The 23,279-nt window shown below is 41.8% G+C and overlaps 1 protein-coding gene across 6 annotated transcripts in view; it reads left to right on the top strand.

Annotated features, from left to right (window-relative positions):
- The window catches only part of TNFSF9 (TNF superfamily member 9), a 106,794-nt gene that overhangs the window by 71,416 nt on the left and 12,099 nt on the right, over positions 1-23,279 (top strand). For 3 of the 6 annotated variants that reach the window (XM_033923816.1, XM_033923813.1, XM_033923817.1), the window contains 3 exons: positions 5,077-5,166; positions 5,620-5,722; positions 5,928-6,002. The exons of 1 other annotated variant lie outside the window; for it this stretch is intronic. In XM_033923816.1, coding sequence (XP_033779707.1) covers positions 5,077-5,166; positions 5,620-5,722; positions 5,928-6,002 — 268 coding nt within the window. Of the gene's footprint in view, positions 1-5,076; positions 5,167-5,619; positions 5,723-5,927; positions 6,003-7,259; positions 7,552-23,279 lie in introns of those variants that run through there. 2 more of the 6 variants (XR_004537217.1, XM_033923815.1) reach the window with 2 other exon arrangements.

Here is a 23,279-nt window from a genome sequence, read left to right as displayed (position 1 = left end):
CACTCGGTGAGAGAGTGTGTGTGTGCAGCATCTCTATATTCCTTGGGGGGGGTGTTTGTGAAGCAGCCACAAAGCTTTTTACTGCTGTTAGCAGCTGCCCTTCCAGAAGAAAGGACTTAAAAATGTCAGAGGCCCCTTCTTGGAGGTTCCTGCTTGCCAGCTGTCCGGTGAGAGCAGGATGCTGCCCATAGGCCACTCAAGGTCACCTGATTGAATTCCTCTAAGATGGCAGTTCACGGAGGGGGCCAGGATGGGTTCTCCTCCTTAGCTGATAGGTGGAACTGTCTCTGGTCCTGATTAGAGACCTTTAATTGTGCTGCTGAGTGACTGTCTTTTTTTTTTTTTTTTTTTTTTAATTCTTTATTCATTTCTCATCTTACAACAAATATATATATATTAAACATTTGTCAATAAATACATCATTTGAAATTCTATCATTTATGATACTAATAGATAAAAATTTTATCCTATCCCTCCCTCCCTTTCTTTTTTTTTCCAAATCTTTATTCATTTTTATATCTCACAAGTGAACAATAATACAACAATTGGTTCATACAAATCACTTGAAAATCTTTTCTATTATCATTGTAAGTACATAAATTTAAATCCCTCCCCCACCCTCCCCTTCCGCCAATAATATAATTCAAGCATATTATACATATATTATATTGAAAGATACTGAAAAGCCAGTAAAATAACAATATACCCCCCCTTTCCATTCTTATAACATACTATTTGTACAAAAAAGGCGTCTAATCATCACAATATGCTGTCAATGGCCCCCAAATCTTTTAAAAATTATTATAGTTCCCTTTTTGTATGGCAATTATTCTTTCCATTTTATATATATGGCACAGTGAATTCCACCAGAAGGTGTAATTAAGTCTGGTGTAATCCTTCCAATTGCTGGTGATATGCTGAATGGCAACTCCTGTCATTATTAATAAAAGTTTGTTATTATTGGCTGAAATTTGACTTTTTATTCTCATAGATGTTCCAAATAAAATTGTTATGTCAACTAGTAGGGAGATATACAATGTTATTCTGTGATGATTATTAAATCACTGTTTATTATTATCACAGCTCTATAAATAATAATTAAATTAAATTATAATTTGTGAAGTGTTCAGACCAATACCCGTGTATTCTGTGATCTCACTGAACTGGGGTACATTTGGGACCATCATCACACTTCTATATTTTCTGAAATAGGTAGGGAGAGATTGGGAGGGGGGTTTATTTTATTTATATTGGTCATACATATTAAATGAATTACATATTATTTAGAACACTAGCTGATGTCCCGGCGTTGCACGGGTATTTAATTATAGCAATAACTCAGTAAATGGATTGAAATAAAGATACTTTATAGTGGTGAATGAAATTATTTTTTTACAGCTTTATAAAAAGTACAATATTCAAATTATAATGTGAAATATTTGACAAAATGAATACAATACAACTAACACAAAACTTGATTATAAACAACATTTTTAGTTTCACCTCCAGGAGCAAGAACATATAAATTCTTGGGTGAACCCACCCTTGATCAAGCAACATAGAGTTGTCCATGGGAAAAACAGGGGGATCTTAAATCCACTCCACAGTATGTAATAGTCTGTCCCTGTGATTTGTTGATTGTGATAGAGAATGCAAGTCTCACTGGAATTTGCAATCTCTTAAACTGAAAAGGAAGATCTGTTGGAATAAGTGGCATCCAAAAGTTTCAGTATTGATTTAAACAACTCAATATGTGGAAACTCAGGTTGAAAAGAAACTCCATGCAGTTTGTTCCCGGTTCAGAATGGAACCTGTGTTCCTTCCTAGTTCAGGATATGTGAGTACTCATGTAATGTAATAACATTATGAACTGGGATGCATGAAGGAAACAGTTACAAACACAGTTAGAACATACAAACTCTATATGTATGGTGTCCGTGGTAGAATAGAAACGATGTCCCTAGTGGTTATAGTGTCAAAGAAAGTGTTTTATAGTTGGAATTACTGTGAGAATGGCAGCTTTTTACATTTTTTCCATTGACATGAATGGGTGAAATCCGATTTTCTGTTTGTAGCTCCGCCCACGTGTGCAGGTGGGCCGCGAGACCCCCAGAACATATCACCCCAGGTAGTGAGGGATCTGCATACCAAGTTTCGTTCAAATCGGTCAAGCCGTTTTTGAATTACTGTGAGAATGGCAGCTTTTTACATTTTTTCCATTGACATGAATGGGTGAAATCTGATGTTCTGTTTGTAGCTCCGCCCACGTGTGCAGGTGGGCCGCAAGACCCCCAGAACATATCACCCCAGGTAGTGAGGGATCAGCATACCAAGTTTCGTTCAAATCGGTCAAGCCGTTTTTGAATTACTGTGAGAATGGCAGCTTTTTACATTTTTTCCATTGACATGAATGGGTGAAATCTGATGTTCTGTTTGTAGCTCCACCCACATGTGCAGGTGGGCCACGAGACCCCCAGAACATATCAGCCCAGGTAGTGAGGGATCTGCATACCAAGTTTCGTTCAAATCGGTCAAGCCGTTTTTGAATTACTGTGAGAATGGCAGCTTTTTACATTTTTTCCATTGACATAAATGGGTGATATCTGATTTTCTGTTTGTAGCTCCACCCACATGTGCAGGTGGGCCGTGAGACCCCCAGAACATATCATCCCAGGTAGTGAGGGATCTGCATACCAAGTTTCGTTCAAATCGGTCAAGCCGTTTTTGAATTACTGTGAGAATGGCAGCTTTTTACATTTTTTCCATTGACATGAATGGGTGAAATCTGATGTTCTGTTTGTAGCTCCGCCCACGTGTGCAGGTGGGCCGCGAGACCTCCAGAACATATCACCCCAGGTAGTGAGGGATCAGCATACCAAGTTTCGTTCAAATCGGTCAAGCCGTTTTTGAATTACTGTGAGAATGGCAGCTTTTTACATTTTTTCCATTGACATGAATGGGTGAAATCTGATGTTCTGTTTGTAGCTCCACCCACATGTGCAGGTGGGCCGCGAGACCCCCAGAACATATCATCCCAGGTAGTGAGGGATCTGCATACCAAGTTTCGTTCAAATCGGTCAAGCCGTTTTTGAATTACTGTGAGAATGGCAGCTTTTTACATTTTTTCCATTGACATGAATGGGTGAAATCTGATGTTCTGTTTGTAGCTCCACCCACATGTGCAGGTGGGCCGCGAGACCCCCAGAACATATCACCCCAGGTAGTGAGGGATCAGCATACCAAGTTTCGTTCAAATCGGTCAAGCCGTTTTTGAATTACTGTGAGAATGGCAGCTTTTTACATTTTTTCCATTGACATGAATGGGTGAAATCAGATTTTCTGTTTGTAGCTCCGCCCATATGTGCAGGTGGGCCGCGAGACCCCCAGAACATATCACCCCAGGTAGTGAGGGATCAGCATACCAAGTTTCGTTCAAATCGGTCAAGCCGTTTTTGAATTACTGTGAGAATGGCAGCTTTTTACATTTTTTCCATTGACATGAATGGGTGAAATCTGATTTTATGTTTGTAACTCCGCCCACGTGTGCAGGTGGGCCGCGAGACCCCCAGAACATATCATCCCAGGTAGTGAGGGATCTGCATACCAAGTTTTGTTCAAATCGGTCAAGCCGTTTTTGCGTGATCGCGACACATACACACATACATACCTCCGATTTTATATATATATATAGATTATAAAATATGAATATAAATATGATATGTTGTACTTAAAGTGTTCATGAAGGTAAATCAAGTGTGTATTTATAAGATCATATACATTTTTCTGATACACTTGTTGTAATATGAAAAAAATGAATAAAGAAATTATTAAAAAAAAAAAAAAAAGCCGCGACATACTTTACAAATTCTTAGCGTGTCACCTGGGTTTGAGGAGCTCTGCGATTACACTGCCATCTTGTGTGCTGCCAAGCCAAGCCACGCCCCCTCCCTCCCTTTCAATCTTACATTCAATTAAATATATCACATCAATAAACTTTCCTAATGATCTAGTCATTTAATAAATTCAAATTCCCCCCTCCCATTCCTTCTATCTTAAATTGTATTTATAATATAAAAATGGTATCTACTTATTGCAATATTTTGTTAATGGCCACCATACCTCATTAAATTTATTAAAATTCCCTTTTTGCACAACTATTGTTCTCTCCAATTTGGAAATATAACATATCGAATTCCACCAGAAATTATAATTAAGTCTATTCCAATTTTTCCAATTACTTGTGATCTGTTGTATGGCGAGTCCTGTCATAATCATCAAAAATTTATTATTCTTTGATGAAATTTGGCTCTTTATTCTCATTGACATACCGAATAAAATCGTATCATAGGATAATGCCATATGATTCTCCAGTAAACAATTAATTTGGGGCCAAATTGATTTCCAAAATGCCATAATAAAGGGACAATAGAATAATAAATGATCTAGAGTCCCTACTGAGTGACTTTCTGTTGAAGGCTTGCAGCAAGCTGTTTACTATTTTGAATGACTGTTGAATTTTTAGCCTCTGTGATGGTGTAAGAGAAATACTGATCTTTTTTTGGCTACTGTTAAGGCTTGGTCATGTTTTTCATAGCCTGTCCTCATCCATCTCCTTTTCAGTTTATATTAGAGAATGACACAGACAAATTTTTCCCCATTCCCATGGGAACTCATTTACCCATCCCGTCCCTGCCCCATTCCTGCAAGTTCTGTCCTCATCTGCACAAGCCTAAAACACTTTAAAATCATAAGTGTTCGAGGCTTGTGCGGTTAAGGCAAAGCTTACAGGGAGAGTGACAAAACTCACGGGGATGGGACAGGAAAATTGAGTTCCTGTGGGGAGAGGGAAAAAATGTTCCCCGTATCATTGATGCCACCCATGGTTCTGAGGAGAAACAAGGGAAGAAGCATTTGCGAATGGGGCCTAGGGCTCTAATGATGTAGTCATCTTTTCATTAACACAGGGGTAGTATAGGGTTCCTAGGAGTCTCCCCAGGGCTCCATTTCTCGTGTTTAGAAACGTCAGATATCTCTGGAAGGTACCAGATGTTACTAGTTTCTTGACTGATTGCTCAGACATACAACACCAGATCTAAGGAATTCACTGGGGGATATCAATGAAGGATCTGGCAACCTGTGCTCAGGTAGCACATTGATGGCTAAAGGGTAGGTCAGGCCTGCTGAGGTGCATCCATGTCTTCTCAGGTTCTCAGCATGTCCAGATACCCTGAAAAGGTCCTGCAAGTGCTAGAGAATGATGGATTAGGAGGGCGACGGGGGATCTTGTCCCTGAGATGAGGGGATAGGAGGAGGTGATGCAGCAGGAGGAGGGGACGGGAGGGGGTCAGATCCCTTAGGGTGCAGATGTAGAGCTCATGAGAAGGGAATAGGTCCTATGCCAGTGGTCAGTGAGATGGAACAGAAGAATAGGAGGGGCTCTTGGCTTTGGGGGGGGGGGAAGGTGCTGGATCAGGAAATGGGAGGGTATTGTCCTTGGGTTGAGGGAGATGGATCAGGAGATGGGCGGGGGTATTCCCCCTAGATAAATCTCTCCAATCTAGGAGAAGTTGGGCCTAATCATGTTAGTTTTCATCTTCATCTTCCGTCCTGTCTTGGCAGTGAGAACAGATCTGCAGTTATGATGGAAACCCTGAAGCTTCAAATGCAGGAGCTGACCGAAAGGCTACTCCGTTCTGACTTGTACAAATGCCACATTTGTTTGGTGAGCCCTCCCTCCCCTTTATAATCTCACTTGACTCCATCCCATCATTGCCTTAAGTTTATTTATCGTTTATTGTGAGCTTCTATATCGCTACTAATGACTGGGGAATTAAGTCTGCTGTTACTGTCCTGTTTAGAGATTTCCCCAATTTCTTTTGGCAGATTTATTTCTAGAAGTCATTTGTGTCTATCTCTTCCTCTTGCAGGATTCCTACACGGTTCCCCTGACTTCGATTCAGTGTTGGCACATTCACTGTGAGCAATGCTGGCTCCGCACACTGGTAAAATGTTCCGCATGTGTCGTGTGTCTCCCACTCTCTCTCTCTCTGTCTTTTCAAAGCAGGGTTTCTCCAGACAAAGGTTCTCGTGTTTCTTGAGAGCTGACAGATATTAATAAGAACATAAGCAGTGCCTCCGCCGGGTCAGACCATAGGTCCATCCTGCCCGGCAGTCCGCTCCCGCGGCGGCCCAAACAGGTCACGACCTGTCTGAATCACCAGAAGGGGCTCCCTTGCCACCTTGGTTTCTCATTGAAGTCCTAACCCTCCGGTCTTGCACATGCATGACCTGGTTGGGTTTCTATACTTGTGTTACATCCCAGCTCCTCCCTCAGTATCCCACGATCCCTTTATCCCTCAGGAATCCGTCCAATCCCTGTTTGAATCCCTGTACCGTACTCTGCCTGAGTGGCATTTGGCTGGCTGGGAAAGGCTCCTGGCTAGCACTAAACCAGCTAACAGCAGATATTCACCATGAGAGATGGCCATCTATGTCCCGCTGAGCATCCTGGTCACCAGCTATGTCGCACAACGCAGTCAGTCAGCACCAGCCAATCGCTAAGTCCAGCGGCTAGATAGACCCACCTAAATGCAGGTCTCTCTCTGGCCGCTGTGAATATGGTGTTTGCTGGCTATATTTACTGCGGCTGAACTTAGAAATGTAATGCCAGTGTCTGGATTCGGCCCTGGCATTGAATGACCGGGTTCACTGTCGACTCCCGGGTGTCCCTACTTGCAGGATCTCTAGTGAATGAAAGTGAGAGGGAGGGTTGTGCAAGGCTTGGAGGGGTGTGAGTGGGGGGTTAGCCCTGAGGAAACGTAGCTGTGACTGCAGTGGCTTTTCAAATGCATAGGCTGAGATATCCTGCCATTCTTGGGTGTGGATTTCTGATAATGCATCTCACAAGTGCCTAGTGCAGTGGACAGAGAACCAAGTAGGCGGGGTTTTTAAAACGTCGATTGTAACCCCTCTGGGGACATGGCTATATCTGCTGTACTTGAGGATTGAAAAGGTGTGAGAGAACTCCATAATCCTTAAATCCAAAACTGTGCTCTCGGAGTTGAAATTTGTGTTTTGGTCTGTTTAAAAGAGAGGGTGAAAGAGAAGGACTGAACTCTTTTCACAGGAAGCAGCTTTTCTCTGGGGAACTGTTTGGACTTCTATCATGCAGTGAGGCAGGAGAATAATGATTCTCGGTGGTTTTCATCATTTCTGGAGACATGAGCCGTAAAAACCATGAAAATCCTTTTTCTTCTCAGGGATCAAAGAAGCTTTGTCCCCAGTGCAGCACCCTAACCTCACCTGCTGATCTCCGTCGAGTCTACTTCTGAGGACACTGAACGTGGACCAGCTGTGACCCTTCTTTGCTGCCTCTAGAGCCCTCACAAGCTTTGGCAGAGGCTGCAAAGAGATGTTTGAAGCTCTTGAACCTGGATCTGGCTGACTCCCAGCTCAGAACAGCCTTCAGTAACATTATGGATTTATGAATCAAGACTTGCTTGTTTTTTTAGTAATGAATTAATGTTCTCAAATGATCTGTTTATTCTGTAATTATCGTGGGGGGGGGGGGGGGGTTCTTGTATTTTGTTGTATTTCAGTCTTTTAATAAATTTTTCACTTTGTAGAGATTTTCCAAAATACGTTAAAAACATAAGAATTGCCATTCTGGGATAGATCAAAAGTCCATCAAGTCCAGTATCCTGTTTCCAACACTGGCCAACCCAAATCCCAAGTACCTGGCAAGATCCCAAGGAGTAAAACAGATTCTATGCTGCTTATCCTAGGATTAAGCAGTGGATTTCCCCAATTCCATCTCAATAATGGCCTTCTATGGACTTCTCTTTTAGGAAATTATCCAAGCCTTTTTAAAACCCTGCTGCTCCAGCAATGAATTCCAGACTTTAATGACACGTGGTGTGAAGAAATGGTTTCTCCACTTTGTTTTAAATCTACTACTTAGTAACTTCATCGCATGTCCCCTAGTCCTAGTATTTTGGAAAAGAGTGAACGAACGATTCACATCTCCACTCAGTATTTTATAGACATAACATAACACCGGATTTGTAGACCGCAAAACCAAAAAGAGTTCTATGCAGTTTACAAAACTTCATCAAAAAGACACAATAAAAAATATAGGATCAGAAATTTTGGTTCGAAGAGAGTTTTCAATTCTGTTCTAAATTATTCATAGGAAATTTTGAAAAGAGAAAAGTTTTCAGTTGTTTTCTAAATTGTTCATAAGAAAAAGATGTACGTATTAAATGCCGAAAATCTTTATCATAATTTGCTGCTTGATAGGCCAGCGTGTGGTCGAGATATTTCTTACTTTTACATCCTTTAACTGATGGAAAAACGAACAGAGCGTGTGACTTTCTACTATTCTTCTAAGATGCTATAAGAAATATATCAACTAGATATGATGGAGCTAATCTAAAAGCAACTTAATAGCACAAACATCCCAACATGAAAACAACTCGTGCCTTCACTGGGAGCCAATGCAACTCACAATGGTCGCATCATACCCCCCTGAGCCGTCTCTTCTCCATGCTGAAGAGCCCTGGCCACATTAGTCTTTCCTCATAGGGAAGTCGTCCCATCCCTTTAATCCTTTTTGTCTCCCTTCTCTGTACCTTTTCTAATTCCGTTATATCTTTTTTGAGATATGGCAACAAAATCTGCACACAGTATTCGAGGTGCGGCCGTACCATAGAGCGATACAAGGGCATAATAACATTTTCATCTTTGCTTTCATACCTGCTGCTGCACTTTGAGCTGAGGGATTGTCTGGGGATTAGGTGGTGTGAGTTTGTGACGTAATATGGGGATGTCTTAGGTTAACAGGGCACTGTAGTTACATACAGAAAACAAGCTATGTCCTGTGGTTTATCTGTGGAGATGTTTTCGCAGATAAGAACATAAGAATTGCTGGGTCAGACCAGTGGTCCATTGTGTCCATCAGTCCGCTCACACGGCGGCACCCAGGTCAAAGACCAGTGCTCTAAATGAGTCCAGCCTCACCTGTGTACGTTACAGTTTAGCAGGAATTTCTCCAACTTTGTCTTGAATCCCTGGAAGGAGATATATCATAGGCATGTGTATGCAATGCCTGTGTGGTGATCCGAGTGCGTCTATGTACCTGTTCAAAAGCCGAGTGTAGGTGTGTCTGAGGATGGACTTTGGGTGGATCACAGTGAAGTCATTTGTACTGTTAGCTCAAGTTGGACCCCTGAGGAAGGCTTTTGAGCCGAAACATGGATCACTTGGATTGGTTGAACGTGTATTTGGATTTTAGCCCCTTTGTTAGGATTTTATACTAGCAACATAGTAGATGATGACAGATAAAGACCTGAATGATCCATCCAGTGAACCGTATTAATAAACTTTTTATTTTATATCAAGAACATCGATTCCACAGTTTTTGCTTTTTGTGTTCCTCCTTTTTACCTGTGGAATTGTTGGGTATTTTGGGGGTTCTCACTTTATAAAATGCAGATGTTTGCACCCACTTTACACCAGTCCTTGGGCTCATCCAGCCAGTCAGGTTTCAAAATACCCTCTTTTATTATATTTTGCTATACTGCCCCCTCGTGGGACGTCTGAGCGGTTTACAATTTAATAATAATTGATGATAGGAAGTAAAGAGAAGAGGTTAGCAATGGTGTGGAGAAGGGAGCTGCAATCTGTGATAGGACAGAGGGAATTGTGGAGGGAAGAAGGGAGCTGTTCATAGGAAAGAAGAAACTCAACAAAGATTAATTTAAAAGGAGGTACTCTAACGAAACGCGTCATTAAAAAGGACATCTTTTAGCTGGGCTTCTAATTTTTCTAGGTGATTCCAGAGAGAAGATCCTATAATGGAGAAAATGAAAGAGGCGGGGCATGGAAGTCAGGCTTCTGTGATCATTTGGGATGGAGATGGAGATGCGTAATGAGAAAATGCCCAGATGCTCCAAACAGAGGGATAGCTAAGCTGAGGGCACGAGATCTCTGGGCTTTGGTAGGATTCTGGCCATCTGGTATAGGAGGCTTGATTTGGAGGTTATCTGGTGCTTCAGCATGATTAAAGGGTCCGTGTTTGGGATATCCAGCATGTGTGGGGTACAGTTTCTCTTTTTTTGCTGAGAGGAGAAACATTTCTCAAAAGGGAAGTGAAATGAGGAAACTTCTCCAATGTGACAAACGGCTTTGCTGATAAGTCCATAGGGGAAGGACATGACAGGCAGCTGCAAGGTGTGGCTGTCCTTCCCATCACTGGCCCAGGTTACCAGTTTCTAAGGTGGGGGGAAGAATACAAATACAAATACAAATAAGTACTAATTCTGTAAAATTAATTACTGGAACTCTCGTCAAGATTCTTAGAAAAGATCTGTATTGCAATCAGGGCTAGTGGAAGAGTGAAGCACTACAGGAACCCTCCCCCCACCCCCACCCCCACCCCCCGACTGCTTCGACTGTTCTCAATAAATTTCTGTACAATTTCCAGGTCCTTTAAAGTGTGGTTGATCCGCTGATATAGTGGACTGTCCGAAAGCAAAGTTTAGTTTATGTACAAACTTGATATATCTGTGGCATTGAACCAAAACATTTTAAATCAATGTAAAAGGACAGCCCTAACCACACATGCTCTGAGCAAGTCCTCTCTGGCAGCTGACACCTACGTCTGATAATAAAAGGGGAACCTATTCAGTATAGTTTGAGCTCACAGCTGGAAAGTTTATCAACAATCTCAGCAGCCAAACCACTGATACCGTATTCCTCCGCCTTCGGATATGCTGGACTTCTGAGATTTCGAAGTGAATGTCTTCTCCCCAAACTTCCCAAGTAAAAGCTCCTCTGACTCATTCTCCAGTGAACTTATCTCGTTCTCAGTGGGTGATACCCAATGTGTGTGTGTGTGTGTGTTCTTGGAAGTAATTTTAAAAGCCATTTAGGTGAATAAAAAACAGAGGCAGAGAAGGGCCTTATGTTATATATATGTGATCTTATAATCCACCAAATCCTCCGAAGCAGAGCTCGAGGTGGGTTACAACAGAATTATCACTTCACAGACTATGAAATTGTCCAGAATATATTGCAGCGTACTGTCATTTCAATCATAACTTTTAGCCATGATAAACAGATTGAAAGTTTGGATGGGACGGGGGCTAGATTTGTTGGTTGAAACCAGTTTGAAATGGCTATTTTACCCCCATATTGCTTTATAAACACCAGGAGACCACATCTGAAAAAGGTTTACCCACCTGATTTTCAAAATTATTCACATGAACAGCTGATTTTAAATATTCCCTCCTCCTTCCCCCACTGTCCAGCTAAAAATGTATCTTCCCAAATTTACAAGGGCCATGAAATTTATCCAGTTAGAAAAAGGAGGGCTCTGGAGGAGACCTGCAAAGCCAGTGCAAGTGTTTGAGAGACCCTGGGCAAACTTTCACTCTTGTGCACCCCCCCCCCCCCATACCCAATTGATTTTAGACCTCATCATGATCATCGTAACACTGCCCCTCCCTGAAGGGGGTAAATGGACTGTTTAGCAGCTGTCCTCACACTCTGCTGCTGCTTCTCTGCGTTTGGGTCTGTCAGGACCTACTGATTTGCTGTGAGTTCAGCTGACATCCTAGTGATTTCCTAGCTCTGCCTAGTGATTGGGCTGCCTTGAGTTTCTCAGCAAGTCTTTAATGATTTAATCACCTGGAGTACCATACCAAATGGTTTCTTATACCCCGCAAATGTCAACTGGGAATCATTGCGGCTTGCATAAGATTAATAAGGCTAGCGACATAGGCTCTAATAAAAACAGATGCATTTTTAGCAGCTTCTTAAATTGAAGATAGGAGGAGGTCTGACATAAGCAGGTCGGGAGGCAGTTCCAGATTGTGATGCATTGGTCTTTAGTTAAACTGCTTTGTGAGCTGTTACTTGTAGGTGAAGTTGGGCAGAGGTTTTAGCTTGGTCCGCACGAAAGTGAGTAGATGCTTTCTGAAATGGTATAGTTGGAGGTGGTAAAATGGATTTAGCACCTCCCTTTATGTTTTGTCCGAGATATTGGCCAACTTCCAATCGAATGTAGAACCCTTTTTTCAAAAAGGCTCCAGAGGTGATCTGGGAAATTACAGACCGGTGAGCTCAACCTCGGTGCTGGACAAAATGATAGAGACTATTAAAAAGAACAAAATCGGTGTCAAAGATGGTTTTAGTGCAAAAAGTGAAGGAGGAGAGGGAAAAAACAGCTAATGCATACAGAGGACTGGGAAACAAAGTTATGAGCACAGAGGGAAGAAGATCAGAAAAATAAAATTGCCAGAAAACAAAGCTAGGAAAAAAAAAATTGTATTTTCAATTTAGTGATTGAAATCGTCAGTTTTGAAATTTTGGACTGTTCAGGAAGAAATGCATTTCTTTCTATTTCTCTCGTGGTGTACGGTGTGCAGAATCTGGCATATTTGTGGATTTGTATTTGAAAGGGATTTTATCTGTTTTCTGCATGTGTAACTGAGGCCAGGTGTTCTGGTGGGGATAGAAAAAGTCCAGAAACTTTGCTTGGTGTTGTGGCCCCCAAGTAGGAAGATATTTGTCAGCTGTCCTTCAGCTTTTTTGTGCTTGAAATGGCCCCAACTGAAAAACGAGTGACAACCACTGCTGTAAGGTGTCACCAGCCTTTCTGGAAGTTTTGTTTATTATAGAGGGAGGGGAACAGTGGATATTCCATGTTTTTCAGTGTGTGCATAATACGAGAAAAAGGAACAGAGAAAGCAGATGATAAAGTTGGTTCCTGGGAACTTCCTTTGATGGTGTCAGCATGTCCTGAGTTCATAAACACTCAGCCCTAAAGTAAACTAAACCTTAAATTCGTATACCCCATCATTTCCGCAATCGTAGAGCTCGGCATGGTTTTGTAGGAAGAACCTCCCTCACACAGAGACTTACCTCTTTTGGTAGAGAAAACCCTTCTATTATCCATAGAAAAATAAAAACACACACAAATACGGCCCAGAAATCACAAAGAAAAAAAAGACATTTGGTGTAACCAGGTGTGTGTCTATCTCCAGGATCGATCTTGTCGTCACTCCTGGCACCACTTTTAACATTGGGACAGTCTGGTGGACTAACGCAGACAACATCCAGTCACTGTATACCTTTGAATCTGGCTCCCCATGAGAAATCTCGCTTCTTAATGAGAATCTTGATCGTATTGCAAATTGGCTGCATATTCAGAAATTGGAATTTAATATTTAGCCATCGCGATCCAATAACTTTGCCATTAGAAATTTTTTTTTTTTTTTTTTAATAATTCTTTATTTGTTTTCAAATTAAACAATTTTTTCCAGAATAGCACTTTGATATCTGCCATATAAACATCTAGTAAAATCAATAAGCCCCCCTACCACCCATCCTTCATTATATTTTCAATAAAAATATGCACATATTATATATCATAGTATAACCTAATATGTAACATTATTTCCAACTCCCTCCCCCCTTTAGTGTGCTAAAAAAGAAAACAAAAAGGAGAAGAGAAGAAGTGATGACTATTCACTACAACATTTTGCCAATGGCCCCCATATTTTTATAAAGTTAGTATATGTCCCTCTTTGTACTGCTATTGCTCGTTCCATTTTAAATATATGGCATAATGTATTCCACCAAAAAGTATTACTAAGGTTGCTGTGATTTTTCCAATGGATGGCAACCCCTGTCATAACTAATAAAAGCTTGTTGTTCTCTGATGATATTTGACTCTTTTTTCTCATCATCATTCCTGTTTAACATTTTTTATTAATTTTTTCATATAACAACAAGTGTATCATAAAAATTCATACAATTACCTTAAGTATACACTTGATATCTCCTTAACATATTGTACATACAGCATATCTTACTACAATTTTAGACATCATATAAAATTTAATAATTTTATCAACTATTATTCAATTATGAATCCCCTTCCCTCCCCTTATTTTGTTAGTTGCACACAATATAACAATTATTATGATAATTTATTTATATTTTATGATAAAGAGAATAAACCTACCCCCCCTTCTTTATCAAGTATCTTATTATGGGAAAAATTATATCAATCATTACAAAAATCTGTTAATGATCCCCAAATCTTCTTAAACTTATCATCATTCCAAATAACACTGTATCGTAAGAAAGTGCCACATGATTTTCCAATAATGCATTTACTTGAGACCATATTGAATTCCAAAATATCTTAATATAGGGACAATAATAAAGTAGATGATCTAATGTCCCAGGTTCCAGATTACAGTGCCAGCATTTATTGGACTTAGAACTAGTTTTTGTAAACGAACAGGGGTCCAAAACACTCTATGTAACAAAAAGAACCAAGTTTGTCTCATAGATGCTGACACTGTACATCTCATTCTCCAAGACCAAATTCATGGCCATTAGAAATTAAATTAGGATGTACTTCAATTCCATCTGTGACTAGTACCAAAATAACTAACTTATCTTATCACTTACAAATCTCAAGGGTAGTAAAAAATTATTTTTTTTAAATTGATCAGTTCGTTTCTTGTTATTTTCAGAGGCTCTGAATATCCTAATGCACTCACTTGTTGTTCAACAAATTGATTTTTGGAATTCTCTGTTTGCTGGATTGCAGATTATACAGAACACAGAGTAAATTTGATCATTTATCATCATTTATGAAAAATGCTCATTGGCCCCCTGTAAAATGCCAAATTGTATACAAACTACTTCTTATTACATTTAAGGTACTGAAAGCAGGTGAGCCATTATATCTAGCATGGCTGTTAAATCCTTATGTAGCGTACAAAGATATTGAAGAGATGCAATTTGTTCTGTAAATGGTCCAAAGTATTGGAATTCAATACCATTAGCACTTAAAGACCTATCTTTTCTCTGATGCGGGTGGGTAGTGCTGTGGGGATCATGGAAAACAGAAGCAAATCCTTAATGTGTTTCCTTTTTCTTTAGTCTTTGTGTATTATGTATGGATTATTTTGTATATTGTGAATTGTTAATATGTTTTAGATTGTAAGCCGCCCTGAAGGTTACCCTTATGGTAGGATAGAAAATTTTAAATAAACTTGGAAACATTTTAATTTAATCATGGAATTGTAATGCATGTGATTACAGGGCAGACTGGATGGACCATTCAGGTCTTTATCTGCTGTTATCTACTATGTTACTATTATATGTTACATAATCACAGACTCATACAGACACACACCCATGATCACAATCTTACAAACATCTATATATATCTATAAATACAGAAACAAACACACATACAATCACAGACTCATACATGTATACGTACAATCTTACACACATCTATATAAACACACACACACAATCACAGGCTTATACAATTATACAGTACATATAATCTCACTTCAACAATAAAAAATCATTAGGCGGTAATAATCATAATCATTATAACAAAACCCGTCCTTTGTGGAGTTGGGAGGGAAAGAAAGGAGAGCAGAGGAGAGAGATGCCAGAGCATGTGGGAGAAGAAGAAGGGAGGGAGGCATGGAAGGAAGGGAGACAGATGCCAGACCTTGGGCTGGAGCAGTGGTTTATCAAGGACAGATACTGGATGAAAGGGGTAGAAAGAGAAAGGGCAGATGCTGGATGGAGGGAGAGAGTTGCTACCTTGAGGGGGGCAAAGAGAGAGGTGATGTTTGGGGGGGCAAGAAAAGGAAAGAAGCACTGGACTCGGGGCAAGGAGAGAGTGAAGTGCTGCATCAAGGGGAGGGTGAGAAAGGAGGGAGAGAGGTGCTGCACAGGGGGGGGCATGGAAGAGGAAAGAAGTACTGAACTCAGGGACATGGAGGACGAGGTGCTGCCTTAGGAAAAAGGATCAAAGTGCTGCATTGGGGAACAAGGAGGGAAAGAGATGCTGAACTCGAGGAGGTGTTAGGGAGGGAAGCGAGAGACCCATTGAAGAGATTGAGGATAAGAAGGGGAGAGATGGTGGATATGAGGGATGAGTGGGGAAAAGAAAAGAGACGACACACTGGCCTGGAGGCAAGAGAAAGGAGAGACCAGGACAGAGAAAGGAAATGGGAGACCAGGTAATAGATGAAAGATAAGAGAGGAAATTACAGATTAACAAGTGGTTTATGCTTGATTTCAGGAATTTTTTGTTTGTTCTATTTTCTTTTAAAATATATTACAGTCTACTCCACCTAAGTGCATGTCGGTTAAGCGCACTCTTTGATCATCTACAGCCTACCACCCGCTTTTTTTACATTAAAGTCAATAGATGTAAACTCTAGATAATTGTAATTCTGATAAGCATACAATCCACTTGTGCGCACTGATGTTATAGGTCCCTCCTCTATTCTTTCACGTTATGTTGACGCTGGTTAAAAGCAATAACATTCTCATGTGGATGAGCCACGTGTTTCGGAGCAGCAGTCTAGGCCTGGCCAGGTGTTCGAACTTTCAGAACTGTACCATGGCATCGCATGGAGAAAAATCTTTGTCTTTGGCTGAACGTATCCAACACGCTGGTCAAAGTCATTGTCTTTGGCTGAATGTGTCGATGTCTTAAAGAGACTTCACCAACGGGAGAGTCAGGTCTCTATTGCAAAACATTACAGCGTTCATCCTAGTCAGATTTCTCGGATTCACAAAAAAAAAAAAAAGCAAGCCATATTGAAAGACTGGCAAAACAACAGCAATCTTACCAGGAAACGGAAAAGAATTGGGAAGGCTGGAGACGTTGAACAGGCGTTGCTGCGATGGTTTGCTGAAGCTAGAAATCACAAAGGTAAGGAGGAAGGAGGGAGGGGAGCTGCTGAAAGACATCTAGTAATCCTTGCAGGCTTGACTGCAGGAAATTATTTTTGTAAAATCATGTTTTGTTATGTGACTGGCATTATTTAGACTTTAATTTCTATGAATGAATAGAATGAAAATGATATAAAATTACTTGCTTATTTTTATGTGCGTGCGCTGAAGGAAAGTGGAAAGAGAGTGGGCTGAGGACGCTGAAGGGAAATGGGGAAGAGAGAGTGGGGAGAAGACGCTGATTTATAAATTGACAATTGTACAGAATATTGTTTCTTTTTATACTTTAATATAAACAATTCAAGGCTTGTGTGGATGGAATCAGGTGGTTTGCGGGGATGGGGACCGAGCTTACGGGGATTAGTCCAATAAAATGGTATTTTTTTATTTCTCATTATTTGTTTTATTTTTATTTGTTAATTTGTAAAGTGGTGATTGTTATGTATCAGTTTTTTCAAATTTACATCTACTGTCTTTATATTTTGCACTGTATTAAAGGATATGTGTTACTGTTTTTGTGGTGTTGCATTGTATCCAGGGTCTGGTTTCTTGGCGGTTCAGTTTAACTTTTGTCTAGAACATAAGAACATAAGAAGTTGCCCCCGCTGAGTCAGACCAGAGGTCTATCTTGCTCAGCGGTCCGCTCCCGCGGCGGCCCATCAGGCCTAGTGCCTGAACAGTGGTCCCTGATTAATTTTGTAACTTACCTCTAATCCCATCCCTATAATCTACCTTTACTCTTATCTGTACCCCTCAATCCCTTTGTCTTCCAAGTAGCTATCCAAAGCTTCTTTGAACCCCTATAGCGTGCTCCTGTTTATCACATCCTCTGGTAGCGCGTTCCATGTATCCACCACCCTCTGTGTGAAAAAGAACTTCTTAGCGTTTGTTCTATACCTCTCCCCTTTCAATTTCTCTGAGTGCCCCCTTGTACTTATTGATCCCCTTAATTTGAAAAATCTGTCCCTGTCCATTTTTTCTATGCCCTTCATGATCTTGAAGGTTTCTATCATGTCTCCTCTAAGTCTCCGCTTTTCCAGGGAGAAAAGCCCTAGCTTTTTCAGTCTGTCAGTATATGAGAGGTCCTCCATGCCCTTTATTAGCTTAGTTGCTCTTCTCTGGACCCTCTCAAGTACCTCCATGTCCTTCTTGAGGTATGGCGACCAGAACTGAACACAGTACTCCAGGTGCGGGCGCACCATAGCACGATACAGTGGCAGGATGACTTCCTTTGTCCTGGTCGTGATACCCTTCTTAATGATACCCAACATTCTGTTTGCTTTCCTTGAGGCCATGGCACACTGCGCTGACGCCTTCAATGTTGTGTCTACCATCACTCCCAGGTCTCTTTCAAGGTCGCTCACCCCTAGCGCTGATCCCCCCATTTTGTAAGTGAACATCGGGTTTTTTTCCCCTGTATGCATGACCTTGCATTTCCCTATGTTGAAACTCATTTGCCACTTTTTGGCCCATTTTTCCAGTGTTGTCAGATCTTTTTGGAGATCTTCGCAGTCCTCCATGTTATTGACCTTGCGATATAGTTTGGTGTCATCCGCAAATTTAATAACCTCACATTTTGTTCCTGCTTCCAGGTCGTTAATGAATATATTGAATAGGAGCGGTCCCAGCACCGACCCCTGTGGAACTCCGCTCGTGACCCATTGCCAGACTGAGTAATGTCCCTTTACTCCAACCCTCTGTTTCCTGTCCGCCAGCCAGTTTTTGATCCATCGGTGGACCTCCCCTTGCACCCCATGGTTCCATAGCTTCCTTAGTAGTCTTTCGTGTGGCACCTTGTCGAAGGCTTTTTGGAAGTCAAGGTAAATGATATCTATGGATTCCCCTTTATCCACCTGGCTGGTTACCCCCTCAAAGAAGTATAATAAGTTCGTGAGGCATGACCTGCCCTTGCAGAAGCCATGCTGGCTCGACTTTAGCTGCCCATAGTTGTCGATGTGTTCCCAGATGCTGTCTTTAATCAGTGCTTCCATCATCTTTCCCGGGACCGAGGTCAAGCTCACCGGCCTGTAGTTTCCTGGGTCTCCTCTTGAGCCTTTCTTGAAGATGGGCGTGACATTTGCTATTTTCCAGTCTTCTGGAATCTCTCCAGTTTTTAGGGATAGGTTGCATATTTGTCGAAGTGGCTCAGCTATTTCGTTCCTTAGTTCCTTGAGTACCCTTGGGTGAATGCCATCCGGACCTGGCGATTTGTCGCTCTTTAGCCTGTCTATCTGCCTGAGGACATCCACCTTGCTCACCTCTAGCTGGACCAGATTTTCATCCTGCTCTCCTTTTACGATCTCCTCGGGCTCCGGAATGTTGGTTGTGTCCTCCTTCGTGAAAACTGACGTGAAGAACTTATTTAGCCTGTCAGCTATCTCCTTTTCCTCTTTTACCACTCCCTTTCTGTCCCCATCATCCAAGGGTCCCACTTCCTCCCTTGCTGGTTGCTTCCCCTTAACGTACCTGAAGAATGATTTGAAGTTTGTTGCTTCCCCTGCCAGTCTCTCTTCATATTCTTTTTTTGCTTTCCTAACCACTCGATGACACTCCTTTTGGTGTTTTTTGTGTTCCTTTTGGTTCTCCTCTGTTTTGTCCTTTTTCCATTTTTTGAATGATGCTTTCTTGTCACTTATCGCCTTTTTCACTGCATTTGTTATCCACACTGGGTTTTTTGTTCTATTTTTTTTTGCACCCTTTCCTGTACTTGGGGATGCACAGGTTCTGTGCTTCGTGCACTGTGCCCTTGAGTATGGTCCAGGCATTTTCTACGGACTCCATCTTCCTTGCGCTGTCGTTGAGTTTCTTTCCCACCATTTTCCTCATGGCATCATAATTCCCTTTTTTGAAGTTAAGTGCAGTCGTTGTAGTTCTTTTCACCTTTGATGATATTTTTAGTTTGTGATTATTCCATATTGGGCGAGGGTGTATCTCTGTTCTGTGTGTATGAAAAGAACATAGTTTTCAGTTGGCATTGACTACAGGATCAATTGACTGTGCGGGATCTGGCTTGTTTAGTTTTACAATGTATGTGTTGGTGTTCTAGTGCTCACTGCAGTGTTTAAGATGCTGCCTTTTCCTAGGTACACTCTTGTTGTGCGATATGTGGATTGTTACTAAAAATCATATTTTTCATATAGATGGGGGGGAGGGGGGTGTCAAAAAAATGATGGGCCCCGGGTGCCACATACCCTAGGTACGCCACTGCTATATTGTATAAACTTTTGGGTGGGGTTGTTTTTTTAATTGTTTATCATTTTAAGTGTTAACGTTTATATTGTCCTCTAGTTAGCATTTTAGAGTTTTATCATGAAAATACTTTTTAATATAAATCAATCAATCGCTGATAAGGCACAGGAGTTTCTGTGTCTGATCATGTGAGGTGGGAGCTGGGAAGGAGGAGGAGTACATGAGGGGAAAGAAGACAGAGAAAGGAGATGAATGGGGACTTTTTCCATGTGAGCTGTTGCCACCTACAGATTCAGTAGCGTTTGGGGCTGTGCTGTAGTTTCAGTGAGATGCTATGTGGAAATTTCCTCTTATTGCAGGGCGTCCCAGTAATCTTCCTCGTATACTCAGGGTGCTGGAAGGAAATTGGGTGTCCTTGGCAATGGCAAAGCTTCAGCCTTATGTTTTCATCATGAACTCTGCCCCTTCCCCGCCTACATGTATTTACCCAGTAAATGGCCTCTTTGACAATTCTCCATTTTGCCTGCAGTTAAAAGTGTTCTTTGAGTTTGTGGCTGGTTTGACCGCAGCTCCTCTTTCCTGCCCCTGTTTTAGGTCACTGCCTAGTCTTGCCTAAAGGCTGGGCTGACCCTGCACAGAGCTCAAAGAGCAGTTTATCATAACAGACGGCAGAAGGATCTCACTCTTTCCAAACCTTACAACTGCTAATGGTGGATCCACTTGAGAACCCAGGATGAACCATTCCTCACTCTGTACCATGATTTCTAATATAACTGTAATCGGCCATGAATGTCTAATATAATCTGACGGAATGGGTCTACTGTGAATGTGCTCATGGGAGGACGGGACAGAAATCTAAATAAATAATTAATAAATAAAACATGTTCCAAAATGTGACTGTCTAGTTCTGGAGCAGATGCACTGATTACCTTTGGACTTACAGGTAGGATGACCATGGTCGACCTGAAGCATGATGGACGGCTGAGGAAGATGATGACAAGTAGAAGGGTTCACCAGATGGCAGGTTGAGCAGGTCTGGGTAGGGCGGGCTTCAGGGGTTCTAGGCCTGAGCTTGGTCATTGCAGGCAAGCTTTGGGGCTTCCATCCAAATTTCTGTCCTGGGCCTCAGTATTTCAGGTACCAGACCTATGTCCTGGTTCTGATTCATTCCCTACAAGTCCACACACATGGTGTTGGCCTGTCTGGTAACATAAGCACTTTGTTTATACCCTGAAGCCTGGTGGCAGATGAACCAAGAGGGGGAAGGGAGAGAGGCGAGAGGGGATACATAGAAGGGATTTTCTGAGTTCTACTCCTACTGTAAAGTCACAGCACTTGCTCTTCTGATGATGGGACCTGTCACAGGGAGCTGCAGTGGTCATGGGTGATGCATGTTTTAACCCCTGCCTTGCTTGGACATATTCAGTAGTTACTGAGAAATTTGCTCTCTGTCCTCCCTTCCCTGAGGCAGTAAAGTACTACCAGGCTCTGTGGCTGAGGGGGGCTGCAAATTTCTTTTCTGCTGCAGTAGAAATCCTTGTGCTTATTAATCTCCCACTTTCTCTCTTCTCTTTCTTCGGATCTAGAAGGTACCAAAGGCCATTATAATCAATTTCCACTGCGTAATCAGCATCACAGGAAGCCTTGTGCTCTAGCAAACATAAATAAACTTCTTATTTTCACACAGGAAACTGCAGAAGCAATATCACTAGTCTTTGCAAATGTTCCACAAAGGAACTGAATTTGGTGAGACCAGTTTCCAGCCCCTGGATGCAGCCATGACAGCCGATAATGAATAGATTATATTTATTAATTAGGACAGTGTTTCTCAACTCGGTCCTGGAGCACCCCCTTTCCAGTCAGGTTTTCTGGATATCCACAATGACTATGCATAAACTTGATTTGCATACACTGCCTCCAGGTGGGCCTTGCTTGTCGGGGAGGGCTCGGGAAGATCAAAGCAGGGCTGTAGTAGTTTCCATTGGAGTAGGGCCTGGTTGAGGAAAACATTTTGAATGAGGAGGAAGGTCTCCAATCGTAACCTTCCACTGAAACATAGAAACATAGAAGATGACGGCGGCAGATAAGGGCCATAGCCCATCAGGTCTGCCCACTCTACTGACCCACCCCCAAGTCCACTATCCTAGGGATCCCACTCCTGGTGACAGGTTCCCTTGGCTTAACCCTCTAAGGGATCCCACATGGGCATCCCATTTGCTCTTAAATTCTTGCACGCTGTTTGCCTCAATCACCTGCACCGGGAGCTCGTTCCAAGGATCAACCACTCTCTCGGTGAAGAAATACTTCCTGGTGTCGCCATGAAATTTCCCGCCCCTGAGTTTGAGTGGATGCCCTCTTGTGGCTGAGGGTCCTTTGAGAAAGAAAATCTCTTCTTCCATCTCGATACGGCCGGTAATATACTTAAACGTCTCGATCATGTCTCCTCTCTCCTTACCCTCGCTAAAACTCTGCCACTATAAAAGATTCATAGACAAAACCTTCGCCTACCAAGCAGCCAAGCTCAACACATGGCTGGCCCAAATGATCCTCAAGGCCCCCTCCTACTTCGACTTCAGAAAATCTCTCAAAACTTACCTTTTCAGCAAACAAGACCTCTAACGGCCCCACCCGCTCACATTTTCCTCTCCCCCCCCCGCATTCACCCCCCCTTTTTCAGCTCCTCTCTTCCACGTCTTCAACAACCTCCCCCATCCTCGGTCAATTTCAGTTTTTACTTGTTACTGAACTGTTTTATTTTATTTGTTTGTAAATCTGCTGGATAACGTAGATCCTTTTGAATTGATGTAAACCGCCTAGAACTCGCTGGGTATGGCGGTATATAAAAAATAAAATTATTATTATTATTATTATTTAAAAAAAAAAAAAAAAATAAATAAAATTATTATTATTATTATTATTACATTCCTCGAGTGAGTACAGCCGCAAATTTTTCAGCCTTTCCTCGTACGATAGATCCTTGAGCCCCGAGACCATCCTGGTGGCCATCCGTTGCACCGACTCTACTCTCAGCACATCTTTTCGGTAGTGAGGCCTCCAGAATTGCACACAGTATTCCAAATGAGGTCTCACCATGGTTCTGTATAATGGCATTATGACTTCAGGCTTCCGGCTGACGAAACTCCTGCGGATGCAACCTAACAACTGTCTTGCCTTAGATGAAGCCTTCTCCACATGAACAGCAGTTTTCATGTCTGCGCTGATGATCACTCCCAAGTCTCGTTCTGTTGGAGTTCTAGCTAAGGTCTCACCATTCAAGGTGTAAGTTCTGCATGGATTTCTGC

The sequence above is a fragment of the Geotrypetes seraphini genome, chromosome 16, assembly GCF_902459505.1.
Source record: "Geotrypetes seraphini chromosome 16, aGeoSer1.1, whole genome shotgun sequence".
Lineage (NCBI taxonomy): Eukaryota > Metazoa > Chordata > Amphibia > Gymnophiona > Dermophiidae > Geotrypetes > Geotrypetes seraphini.
Note: the sequence above shows the minus strand (reverse complement) of the source record. Positions and strands in the feature narration are given on the sequence as shown.